Source organism: Pterocles gutturalis, unplaced genomic scaffold (assembly GCF_000699245.1).
Source record: "Pterocles gutturalis isolate BGI_N339 unplaced genomic scaffold, ASM69924v1 scaffold12874, whole genome shotgun sequence".
Taxonomy (NCBI): Eukaryota; Metazoa; Chordata; class Aves; order Pterocliformes; family Pteroclidae; genus Pterocles; species Pterocles gutturalis.
The window spans coordinates 1421-14327 of NW_010133378.1; the positions used below are offsets into that span (position 1 = coordinate 1421).

Sequence of the window (12907 nt, forward strand, 5' to 3'; positions counted from 1 at the left end):
GTCTGTCATTGATTCCAGTGGTATATTGACATGGGAATTTAATCGTCAATTCACAATCCATGTTTACAGACTTTTTTCCTCTCTCAACATTTCAATTTTCTTTCCTCCGCAGTGCTTTTTTTTGACTAAGTGTTGTCAACCCCATTCCTTCCTTTTCTTCTTAAACCAGGGAAGACATTTCAATTTTCTTTCCTCTGCAGTGCTTTTTTTTTTGACTAAGTGTTGTCAACCCAATTCCTTCCTTTTCTTCTTAAACCAGGGAAAAGAATTAGGAAGGTGAGGAAGAGACATTTATACAAATAAGAGAAGACCGTTTCCAAACAGTGAGGTGTTCCTAGGGTCTGGGGAAGGACATGAAGGTGGTGCTTCCTTCAGTTTCTCAGAGTTGTGTTTAAAAACCAAGCAAAAAAAAAAAGAAAAGAAAAAAAGAGCCTCATAACCCCATAAGAGCTTTGTAATGTTTTCTTCAAAGCAACTTTATTGGCTAATCAGTTTTCCATGTGTTTCTTTTTGGTTTTTGGTAGGTGACCACTGGCATTTGAGAAGGATTGACTGGTGCTATGAAGCAGGGGAAGCGTCAAGTCAGGCAGTAAGAGAATCCTATTTCTGACTGGAATCATGCAGTAGTTCATTTCCTCCGTTTTTCTGTAGAGACTTTCCCTGAAGAGAGCCACGTTAAAGCGAACACATGGTGCGTTTGGATGTGCTACATGAGTACACGCCCCATCAAGTCAGGAAGTAAGAGAATCCTATTTCTGACTTGAATCATGCAGTAGTTAATTTCCTCCATTTTTCTGTAGAGACTTTCCCTAAAGAGAGCCACATTAAAGCGAACGCATGGTGGGTTTGGATGTGCTGCATGAGTACACGCCCCAGGTTATTTTCCCAGGGCCTTCTGCAGTGTTGGGGTACTGATGGTTAAAATGTCAATCTTGTGCACCTGCCTCTTATTCTCAGGGACTAGGATTAAGCCATATCCTCATAGGTTTTTTCTAAAGTCTAGGCTTACCATGCATCTCCAAAGAGGCATGAGGGGTCAGCTGGTGGGATGTGGAGGTGCAGAGGAAATCCACAGCTCAACAGGATGCTCTGGAAGGGCTCCTTCACTCCTGTGGGTGCAACATTGCTGCAAGAGCTGTCTCCAAGTGGTGGATGTGAAAGGGATATTTCAGTGCTTTTTGGTGGAAAAGCAAAGTGCCCTGGACCCTTGGCATTGCATGGCTTAAAAACCCACCAACATCGACTTGAGGAAACAAAGCACAAGAACATGTAGACTTACCAGTATGTGATGCTTTCTGTTCCTACAGAATGCCACTCTGAAGGAACTGAATGTTTGCAGAGGACATACTTTGGTTGTCACCTCACAGGGACGGGGCATCCCCCACTTCTCTGGGCTCCCTGCTGCAGGGTCCCACCACCCTGATGACCAGGGGCATTTCCTTCTCCCCTGCCCTTGTGCACCATGTGCCCCAGCCCTTCCAGTATGTGATGCTTTCTGTTCCTACAGAATGCCACTCTGAAGGAACTGAATGTTTGCAGAGGACATACTTTGGTTGTCACCTCACAGGGACGGGGCATCCCCCACTTCTCTGGGCTCCCTGCTGCAGGGTCCCACCACCCTGATGACCAGGGGCATTTCCTTCTCCCCTGCCCTTGTGCACCATGTGCCCCAGCCCTTCGCCCTCTTCAGGGCCATGCTCCAGTGTCTGTCCTGGGCTGGGGAGACCAGGAAGGGAGAGAGGAGTCCAGGCGCAGTTGCCAGAGAACCAAATAAGAGGAAAGAGTCTTTGCTGTTCTTTTTTTCTTGTTTAATTGGAACTATTGACTAATTTTAAAACTTAACAGGAGCTCCTTGGACCCGTGCTGGAGGTGGATCCACCTCCATGGCCTCTTTGGAGGGTTGATCCACCTCCATGGCCTCTTCGGAGGGTGGATCCACCTCCATTGGCTCCACATGCTGAGGCGCTCGAGCGATGCTGGTTCCTCCGCTGTTTTGCTGCCTCCAGGAATTTCTAGGAAGAAATTTTTCACTGTGAGGGTGGTGAGACACTGGAACAGGTTGCCCAGAGAAGCTGTGGATGCCCCATCCCTGGAGGTGTTCAAGGCCAGGCTGGATGAGGCTTTGAGCAACCTGGGCTAGTGGGAGGTGTCCCTGCCCATGGCAGGGGAGTTGGAACTGGACGATCTTTAGGGTCCCTTCAAACACAAACCATTGTATGATTCTGTGAAAACTTGAAAAAAACATGATCTGTTATTAGTGGTTCCTGCATCATGTCCTAATCTATAGTACTGCTCAGTAGTCTTTCTCATTGTGTAAAATACTGATGAAAATAATTATTTCTGTCCTATCAAGCATGCAAAAATGGCTCCAGTACCTGCTGACATAATTAGAATATAACATCTCAATCCCCTGTAAAATAAAAGAGGAAAACAGAATCCCAGGAAGGTAACTCGATTAAACCGCTGAAGGCTCCTAGGCTAGCTTCCTGAGGAATTGCTGTTTGCAGCAAATTTGACTATAAAAGGCCTTAAAATAAATGAACACTGCCTCTTGAATTTCAAGATAAAAACACAAATGTTTTCAAAGCAATTTAAAATAACCTCTTTGATGTAATATTGACATGAATAATTTGTTGTTCATGAAGAAGCAGTATTTTAAGTGGTTTTTTAAACTTTGACATAGTAAAATTACTAAGACTGTTTATTCAGCAGCATCGGGTTAAAAATCTACACTATCATTTACCTGGATAAGGTTGAAGGTGATGGGAGATTATAAAAAAGTAATTATTTGGGCATCATTCTGTTTTCCCTCACTTTGGAAAAATGCAAAGAAGTAGCAATAGTTAATAGGCAGTACTTCAGGCTTCCTAACTGTTCTGCTTACGCAGATGTCATCATAATACTTCTATAACATACTTTTTTGTGTGAAAAGCAACAGCTGTGTTTATTTCAACATGTAATAATCAGATGTACACAGTGAAAGTAGCAGCACAAGTAAAAACACTTCCATACCTGGATTATCCTTAAAATCATTCTAAAAGAAAAACATTTTTTGTTTCCCTGTTTAAGATGGCATGGGGAGAGCTTCACCAGCACACTGGCCAACAGCGCTCCCCAGCTCGGTCCTGGACGCAACTCTGCAGCGCCCTCTCGTGTTTATATTCTCGACAGCCCAGACTTAATTTTCTGTAGTTGAGATCCAGCCAGTAAAGACCTTAACCCTTGAAGTCCTGCTGGAAGGACGTACTTCTGTTATTTTTGTAAGATTACAAAACATTTTCTGCTAAGCAAATTTTTCTGCACACATAAAAGGAAGTCAAGAGCAGCTGTGACCTAAAATCCAAAGGCAGGAGGTGGACTGGCTGGTACTTCTTAGTAATCTAAACAAACTGTTGACGTATGGTAATGGCATCCTAATATGAAACGCCAATCCCTAGTTTTAGTTGTTCCCTTTGGTAAATGAAACATTAGACTGAGCTAAGTTTTAGCATGTTTTTTAATCTGATACTTCAATTAAACATTCATGAGAACACTAAATTATTAACAAATATTCTCATTTTACCATCATATGCCAGTGTAGACAAAGGCAACATTTTCGTGTTTATCAAGTTTGTGTAAACAACTTAAAGCAAGTTCTAGCATATATTTTGACATGAAAATTCAGTTTAAAAATACATTTTTAATTATCATGATAATGAAAGGAGAAAGTTCTAGAAAGAAGAAAAGCAATGCCAGGGAATGTATGAGGGCACTTTCAAGTAAAAGGTCATTCACTGTGAAGCAAATACTTTGAAGACAATAGTGTAATAAAATGTTTTGCACTTTCATTATTTTGCATTTCAACAATTTCAGTCATATTTACTAATTCTGAAAAGTTTGTGGCACAGTTATGCCCATGTCTGCGACAACAGGCACTTACCTAGCTTGGTTACTTTACTCTCTTATGCCAGAGGTCAAAACAGGGCACAGCATGCAATCGTACGTACTTTTGTCCATTAAAAGAGCACTCTAAGCATCCGTAGACTGTCTCCCTTTTAGAACTTCCCATGCCACAAAGGACACAGGGACCTTTGGGGATGTTGTTATTAAGTAAATTAATTCGGATATGAGACCCTTCTCTGAGATAGCTTGTGGAGAGATCAGTCATGCTCGCAGCTTTTTCATAATAATCTCTAAAAAGGTCCTCCAAGTAAGCATCAGAGTTAGCAATGGTATCCACTACTGTTTTATCTGAAAAAGAATGCACAAAAAAAGAGGCAATGATTTGTCATTACATTATGAACCATTTACAAAACAACCTGTCAATCAAATTATGGAAAGAACTGATTCATTAAACCATTCTAAACATGCCGTATTAGAGATTACTTCCCATCAAAAGCCCTGTGTGATGAAAATTTTTCTTTAATTTCACAAAAGACACTGATAAAATCCAGATTTTTTTTTATATGACCTATATAATTATTTTCAAAAATACACCTAAAAGGCATGAGGCAAGCTTTTGAAAAATCGGTCCCAATCAAATCACATCTGCATACTTTCTGGTTTAACTATTTTCATGTTTGCATTTCTATTTTTATTTTCTAAAAATTGTAAATTCACTTTTTTTCCTAGTATTTACAATAAACACCACCAATACTTAAAAGGTTTAGAAAATTTGGAGGACTCTGTGTTGACTTCCTAGCAGATTTCACCCCACGCAGAAACCGCTTTTGGAACTACCTACCTTTTTCCTCTCTCTTCACAGACTGATTAGTTTAGACTGGATGACAAACTTTTAGGCAGCTACAGCTACTGAGATGTATCATACCCACTGAAGATTTATTCCATTAGTGTGGACTGGAACAGCGCTGAAGGCTTGGTCCATAAAAGCCCTTTGATGAAGAACGCGATACAATGGAGCAGGGAGACCTATACAGAGCAGCCTTTAGAAGGAAGTGTTTACTGCTCAACATTCATCTTCACACTCAGATTTGCAAATTTCCAAAATACTTAGACCAAGGAATGTTTAAAAGTGTAGGATTTTGTTCTGAAGAAAATATAGCTACATACAGTGATACTCAGTTTTGGTGGATGTTGTGTTCGTATCAGAATGAGAAAAGAAAACAATGATGGCATCTTGCCCATGTCCCTGCCATGTGAACATATAGCCTACAGAGTACATTCAAATACTGAAATTCATATTGTTTGATATTTATACTTAAACAATTTGCCCTGAAATATTGTTAATACGTTATAATGTGTATTTCATAACACTAACTGTAAATGGCAAGAATATGAAATAGGCTTAATGTTAACTGAAGTTAGTTGTATAATTACTCCATACCCATTTGTCAGCCATAAATTTTTATTTTAAGATCTTTAGAGTTTTAATGAACAGCAATACCATAAATTTGTTCTTTGTGAAAGCGTCAGATTCTCAAATATAAATTTTAATAACTTTACAACCATTTCAATAGACAAGAAATTATAAGAGGTACATTTTCTATTGAAATTTTCTTCTTTAAACGTTCATCTTGCACAAAAATTAGAGAAACAAAAATACAATCTTCATGCATTAACTAAGACATTTGGATATAAATATCAAAATTCATACTTCGATGAAACAGATTAGTCTTTAACCTCCTTAATTTGGTTAGTGAAGATGATCCAGATTTCTCTCTTTCAAATCCTCCTTTTGAAATTGGAGTCACACAGAGTTCTGTAAAAATTAAAAATAAGGTTTTAAGAGAGTGAAATATAAAAGCAATAATTGCACAACTGAGTTTAATATGCTTTCTAATCTATAAAGCTAGCAGTGATTAAATTCATCTTTGCTAATGTTTTTAATGGCTAGTACCACTTTTTAATACAAGTTTGCACACAGTAATAGCCCATAGAATCAAGTGACGCAGATTCAATAGGAATTTTAAAATGTTGGTGACTTTCAACATACGTCATCAGAGTTTGTTTTGGTTTTTACACAATTTATGGCCACGTTAAGAGACTAACACAGTCAATATCATATAAATGGCAGTCCCATTTCTGAAGGGGAAACATTTCTGTGATCTCATTTGAAATTAAAAATGAAAGCAAGGCTGTGAGTTTCTGTAGTCATCTCTTCCAACACCAAAGTGACTACTAAAACTTTTTTTAAAAAAAGTCAGTATCACCTAAGTTTCTGTCCATAACTTGAAAGAAAACCTTTAAAGTGAAATATAAGTATAATCAATTACAAGGAACTGAAAAAACATGTTTTAAACTTTCTCGGTTGAGAATTCTCTTTAATTTGGCAAATACAAGTATCAGCTTCATTGATTATTTCACTGATAATGACTTTAGCAAAAACATTTTGCATGTCCCTTTCATTGCATAAAGGTAAAATAAAATTAAAACACTTCCAAAATTGAAATTAATGTTGAGCATTATGGAAGTGAATATAAAGAACTACCATTATGTCTTTAATCCATTAATTATGCCTGGTCTGAAGTATATTTAAAGTTTTTACAGAAGGGTAAAGGTATCTCTCAGTTCAGTAAAAAGGTGCTTTACAATGCAGAGTTCCTGTCGTGGAAGGTTTGTACTGTGTATGCCAAAAGGCACAGAGCTATTTGCAACCTCTAAAACATAGTGCTGTACAGCTCTGCAGAGACGGAAATTACTTCCCTAACTAGGTCTTTTGTCTTGCTATTTGCAGAAAGCCACAATGTTGTAGAGCATCAAGCAATTCCTTAACCAGTTGAGTGACTCACATAGTCATTTAAGTACATGTGAATCTAGCAGTTAAAACTTTAACATTACTCTAGTTGGTGGGGAGTTTTGCATTTGACATAATCAAGTACTAGATCAAATTCTAAGATTAACTTTCTAGTTTATTACAAACACTATTGGCAACATTGATAATGTTACAGGTTACACTTCAATTAGTGCAAATAATGTAAATACATAAGTGCTGCTTTCCCCAAAAGGAGAAAAAACTTACAGAAGATATGAAATTTATTTTTGTTATTTTTCAGTAATTGTGATTATTTCTTCTAAATATCTTCAGATGTCCATATCTGGTAGTGATGTATCAGACTGAAACTAAAGCCCCAACAGAAAAAACGTTATCTTAGTTTAGAAGTTCTGCACACTTTCTTCTCTACTTTGGTCTTTTTACTTGCCTGTTTTATGCAAAACTGATCAGATGGTCTCATAAACCTGTTCCTTACAGACTAGAAAGATAAGGAAGTGATCTTTCGTTCCATGTAACTCTGGGATTTAGAAAAAATTACAAAATAATACTTAACTTTTAAAAAATGTTTCCATGACAAAGTATTTTCTAGTACCTGCCTTGTTTATCTTTTCAAGAATTGTTTCTCTTGGAAAGTCGGACTACTTACATGTGTAAAATTAAGGCATACCATTGATGGGCTCGAGGCTTATGTATGTCAAGAGCAAGAAAACTGTTATAAAAACTCAGACCATTATAAGTAATAGCAGTAATGTCAATAATGCACATCACTTACCAAAATTACCATCTAAATGAATATAAAGTTCAAACACACTAAAAGCAATAGTTGTATGCGCAGGAAAAACGATGGCTTTGTCTCGCCCTTTATAATTCTGGTCTTCAACAATGTGAAACTATAATTTAGAAAAGCATTAAAAGAAAACTAGTTACAAATTGAAAAAATAAACAAAATAATTTCTTAGCTGTATATAGTGAGAATTATAATGCCAGGAGGAAACTTTGAAACTGAAGATTAAATTTCACAAGTAAATAATTTGATATTAACAACTTTGCATTTTAATAAAGTTTGATACAGAGACAGTAACTTAACTTGCATCACTCATTGAAAATCATTTGAATTATATATAAATACTGGTAATGGGCAAACTTCAGAAGATTTGTAGGTTCAATTATTCAAACACACTGAAGAGAGGGAGAGGGAGGAAGAACATAAGATAGACTAAAATGTTGATCCTTGAAATAACAATCTGAAGTTTCAATGTGTTCTAGAAGATGAACATAATGATGAAAGATAGGTTATACATTTACTGGAGATTCAAACTGAGAAGAAGTAAGTTACACATTTTTGCTGAGGCTTCACCTAAAGCAATGGCTCCTTTTCTAGCCTTCCTTTCATGCATTTACCAGTCACATAAGCAATACTAGCAAAAGACCAACTTTTAATTCACTTTACATCAGTCCAATAATATTGATTTACTTCAGATTTTTTACGTCGGTAAAATGCAATTAAGTCCAACTGTAAAATTTATTAAAATGAGCTCTTTATGTTTGTTCATTTAAGTTAAAGAACTTCGTCAAACATATTTACCCTCATCGTCTCTCCACGCATTCCAGTATGGACGGTTAAGGAGCACTGCCTTGTAGTTCTAATACTCTCCATGACTACGCACAAAATTTCCATCCTACTTTGTCTTGATTGATGGACTAGACAGTGATCAAAGTTTATTTTTCTAAAATGAAGAGGGAGGCAGAAAGGAAATTCGGAGATTATTAGTAATTTACAAAGCAGCTAATAGAATTAGTGACTTTACATCAGTAAATAAATCACCAGAACTTCTGTCTCATAATGGCAGAACAACTGACTGAGGACATCTCTGGAAACTTAACATTGATTTTCAGTGTTTGGGAACAGAAGCACTAAAATACTCAAAGCCAGTAATGTGCAAATGTTAGAGAGGATATGTGGAACACCCTGGAAAATTCTAAGTCTCCACCTGACACTGCTCTTGGTGACAGTAAGGAATTGTCAACACACCCTAATTAAGAACAATTTTTTTTAAAATGATATAATTAATGTCAGTCAGTAAGAATTTATGGAAAATAGTAAAGTAGTAAGAATTTATGGAAGATAGTAAAAGCAATAGCTCTAATGCCCTACATTACTCATATAGAAGCCTTTGGGCTTCTATAAAGTTTATGATGATGTAACGTTTTGGTTAGAAGCCTAAATGATGCTGACATACAGTCAATGGACTAAAAACTAGTTAACTAATTAAAAACTAAATGTCAGCTATAACTGAAAAAATCTATATCATTCATAAACATGAAATGATCATAAAACAAGTGTGTTTGTAGAATTTCTACAGACATTGGGACTTAGTCCTAAAATATTTAATATTTTTATCAAGAAACTAGGACCTCTTCCCCCACCGCACCCCCAGTTATTAATGATAATGTTGGGAGGTTACAAATAAACTGGGAAAAGGTAGGTACAGAACAAGAGAAATTATGGATACAAAATGACATGCATTACTTGGTAAATAGCTACAAGGAAACAATATATATTTGAAAATACCAAATGTCACATCATGCATAGTAAATAATTTACTGGGATCCAACACAGGAATTCACTGGGATGTCATTGTGGCCAAGGCATAATCTTTGAAATATAAACCAGAGAGTTGCACCTAGAATTAGTCACATTGTATTTCTATGTGTTTGGCATTTGTGCCAGTGCTACAGGAACTCAGTGTCCACAGCTCAAAGAGGATGTTGGAAAAATGGAGACTGCATTTAGAGAAGAGCCACAGAAGGTTATGAAAAATTCAAGTAGATAAACCTATTTTGCTTTTCAAACAAAAGGCTGTGTAAATAATCTCATAAAACCTTGAATTACCTACATTGGCAGTAATACATAAGGCTCTCTAGTTCATCAGACAAAGGCAAAGAAATCCTATTTCTGAAACCTGAAGTTGGGTGATGTCATTTGAAGTAAATTTCAAATTTTCAATAGTATGAAATAACAGAGAGCGCATCTTGCATGGACTCTTCCTCTCTGGATTTTTTTTTTCCTGAAAAAATGCACTGTAATTTAAACAAAAATTAATTCAGAAGAATTCTACAGTCTGTGTTATAATCCCAGTGATCTAACTTGAGACTATCAGAAAATATCAGATGGTGACTGCTACTGATTTGCTAAAAATAATCAAAACCCAACCATTTCAGAGGTTCAACCTAACTGTATGAAATATAATTATGGAACCAGAAAACAAAATATATAATATAACCTTGTAGTAAGTTCTTTAACTAATGTTGGTACTTCAACCTCATGTTTGGTCACTATGCCAAATGAAGCTTTAAAGGCAACAGAATCTGATCCAGCAACGTCAAAACCGACATCATTCATTATCTGATTTCCTCTTCTACCATTAAGTGAAACATCCGATTTGTCTTCATAATTCAGCAGCTGGTAAGACGAGACACCTGAGTAAAAGAAGATAACCATTGTGTGATGAAAAGTCTGAACATACTATTTTTACATAGTGTTATGTATTTGAAACAGGACATTTTACTTATTTAAATTTTTAATAGAGTAAATATGAAGATAATAAATGGCACCATTCCTACTCTACTTAACCATTTCAATGTGAAATTCAGAGCTACATTGAGCATATATTTATTGGTGTTACTACTAATGACTAATGGAAAAAGAGCACATATGGGTCTGAGGGATTTCTGTGCCTCTCTGGCAGAGTTGTGCCCATGTTCCTGCAGGTGATATGTCCTGGGCATGAAATGGTGATTTGGGCTATTTCTACATTTCTGTGCTTATCATTATTCTCCTGAAGTACTTTTACCTGTAAGTATGCGTTAGGTACTTGTATAAAACAGGCATGCAGTATGTTCTGGGTTTAATGACAGAGGCTCTGAAACACCAAGTGACTTAGTGGAGGCCACACAGAATGTTAAAACCAGGAACAAAACAAAAACCACTGTGTGTAAAGTAATGTTAGTGAATTCTGAACTTTGTCTAGATGCAGTACAAATGAACCTAACATTTCTTCATTTTTGCAATACATGAATGAGACGTGGGTGTGCCAATATCATTAACTTTGCCTTTTACCTGATATGTCACATTTAGAAAGACTTACCACAATTTCCATGTGTGCCTGATGATTCCAGGGACTATGTCAGTTTATTTTGAAGGAAAACAACAGATTAATTCTGAATTACTTGAAAGTTTGCCTTAATTTATTGTGTAATAAAAGGGTAGGTGCCAAAGCATTTTTATGGTGATTTCTTTATAACCTTAAATACATTTCCATTATACTAACAGAAAAATATTAGAACATATTGGTTGCCAAATTAAAAAAGAATAGACAAGGTAAAACAGGTAGAGAAGGGATTAGGCATTCAAAGGTATCCAAATACATTTGAGAAACTGTGTTTTACTCTTCTTTTTTTTTTTAATTCTTTGAATCTTTTAGGATAAAGTGACATTATAAAGTCACCTAGCATGAATCCTGTTTGTCTTTATTTTTAACAAAAAAAAATCACATTTTTCATAATGCTAAAAGATTGCAAATGCTTGTATTTGTCACATAAAAAAGAAAATTCAAATACAAAATTCTTTGCTTACACTGAAGGACAATACCTTCTGCACATGACATCTAACCTTTACAGAAAAGACTATTAAGGTTTTGTGAGACATTTTAATGAGATTTTGCAACCTTTTTCTCGGGCTTTTTAATGAGGTGGTTTTTGGTTTTTGTGGGGTTTTTTTTTTTGGGTTTTTTTTTTTTGTTTTGGTTTTTTTTTTTTTTTTTCCTACTGGACTAGCTATCTGACTTGTCCCACTAGGGGATCAGTGGGATTCCAATCTTTTTCATCATGCTTGCATCCTGGAATCACCCCTTTGTGGGGTTAACCAATAATTGCTGTCTTCTTGTGCTCATACTGGTTTGTCTTAGTAGAGTTTTTAATTAATGCAATTGTTGTGCAATTAATGTGATCAACGCTTTTGTCAAAATGAACCTTTTTTCAAAAGAAAACAAAGCAATGAAACTGTTCTGAGAAAATATAGCATTTAGGTATTAATCACACAGATTTTTCAAAGGAAGATACAGGAAAATGTAGGCAGTATAGTTCAATTTTGCACCTTTTAATTCTCATAGAATCTCCTCAAAACTTCCTGACATTACATAGCAAAGGCAATTTAAACACAGTTAAGCTCCTTAAATACCCAAAAAAAGATTACAAATGTGGAAAAAGATCTTATGGAAATCCAATTACTTCAGTCAGATAGCTGTTGTCAAATGCTTCTGCCTGTGCAGAGCCCAGTTCAACATCAGGGACTACTAGCAGATGCAGAACTGAGGCCATTCTTACATATTTAAAAGCGAGTAAACAGAGAAAGGTAAACATTAAAAACAAAGTTTAACTAGCAATTAATCAACACATGTCAAAACATCTATCAGAAATCTGTTGTGATTTGTGACAAAATGCAAATGTTAACTGAATTTGTTTCAGATTACTTCAGAAAATATCAAGGCTTTTTAGTATAATTGCAGTTTATTTTTACTCTTTTTTCAGAAAGTCCTTCTTTTCCTTTTAATTTACCAGTTTGACTTGTACTTTTTTCTTAAGTATTTATTACATGACTAAGCAAGACAAATTGTATTACATTTCTACTAAAGAACCATCATGCTACTTGCACAATTTGAACTATGCCTACTGTTACTAGAAAACACACATTTTTCCACTTTGAAGAAAGATAGAAGTCTTACCTGCAGAAATTTCTTTCTCCCCTTGAAGAATATCTTTCAATGTGAAAGGTGTTGAAGCAAATTTAGATTTTTTTGAAAGTAAACATCTTCTTTTCTTAATCACAAGGCTCAGAGGTTGGTATTTATCAGCTTCACTGAGACTAGGCACTGGAACTAGTCGTCCTCCATCACCAACCTGTTTAACAAAATTTTTGGTTGCAGCAGCAAACATATTATGACATTAGTAATGATAATAATAAAAAGCTCTGTATCAAGAGTAACTTCCAGATGTTAAGCCCATGTTCAATTCTTTTTACAATGTTCTTTCAAACAAATTAACATGTTTTAAAAACAAAACAAAACAAAAAAACTGCTTTTTTTTTTTTTTAGACCAAGTTATATTTTACTTGTAAAGAATCAACAGCATCTTAAC

At 35.7% G+C, this 12907-nt stretch overlaps 1 protein-coding gene across 1 annotated transcript; it reads right to left on the reverse strand.

Moving 5' to 3' along the window:
• Nucleotides 1-3928: 3928 nt before the first annotated feature.
• On the reverse strand, nucleotides 3929-12706 carry DFNB59 (deafness, autosomal recessive 59). Its single transcript, XM_010081212.1, has 6 exons — nucleotides 12496-12706; nucleotides 9997-10192; nucleotides 8298-8439; nucleotides 7485-7602; nucleotides 5594-5698; nucleotides 3929-4230 (listed from the first exon to the last, which is right to left on the reverse strand). The coding sequence occupies exons 1-6, from the start codon at nucleotides 12704-12706 to the stop codon at nucleotides 3929-3931; spliced, it is 1074 nt and encodes a 357-aa protein (XP_010079514.1).
• Between the last annotated feature and the right edge of the window lie 201 nt (nucleotides 12707-12907).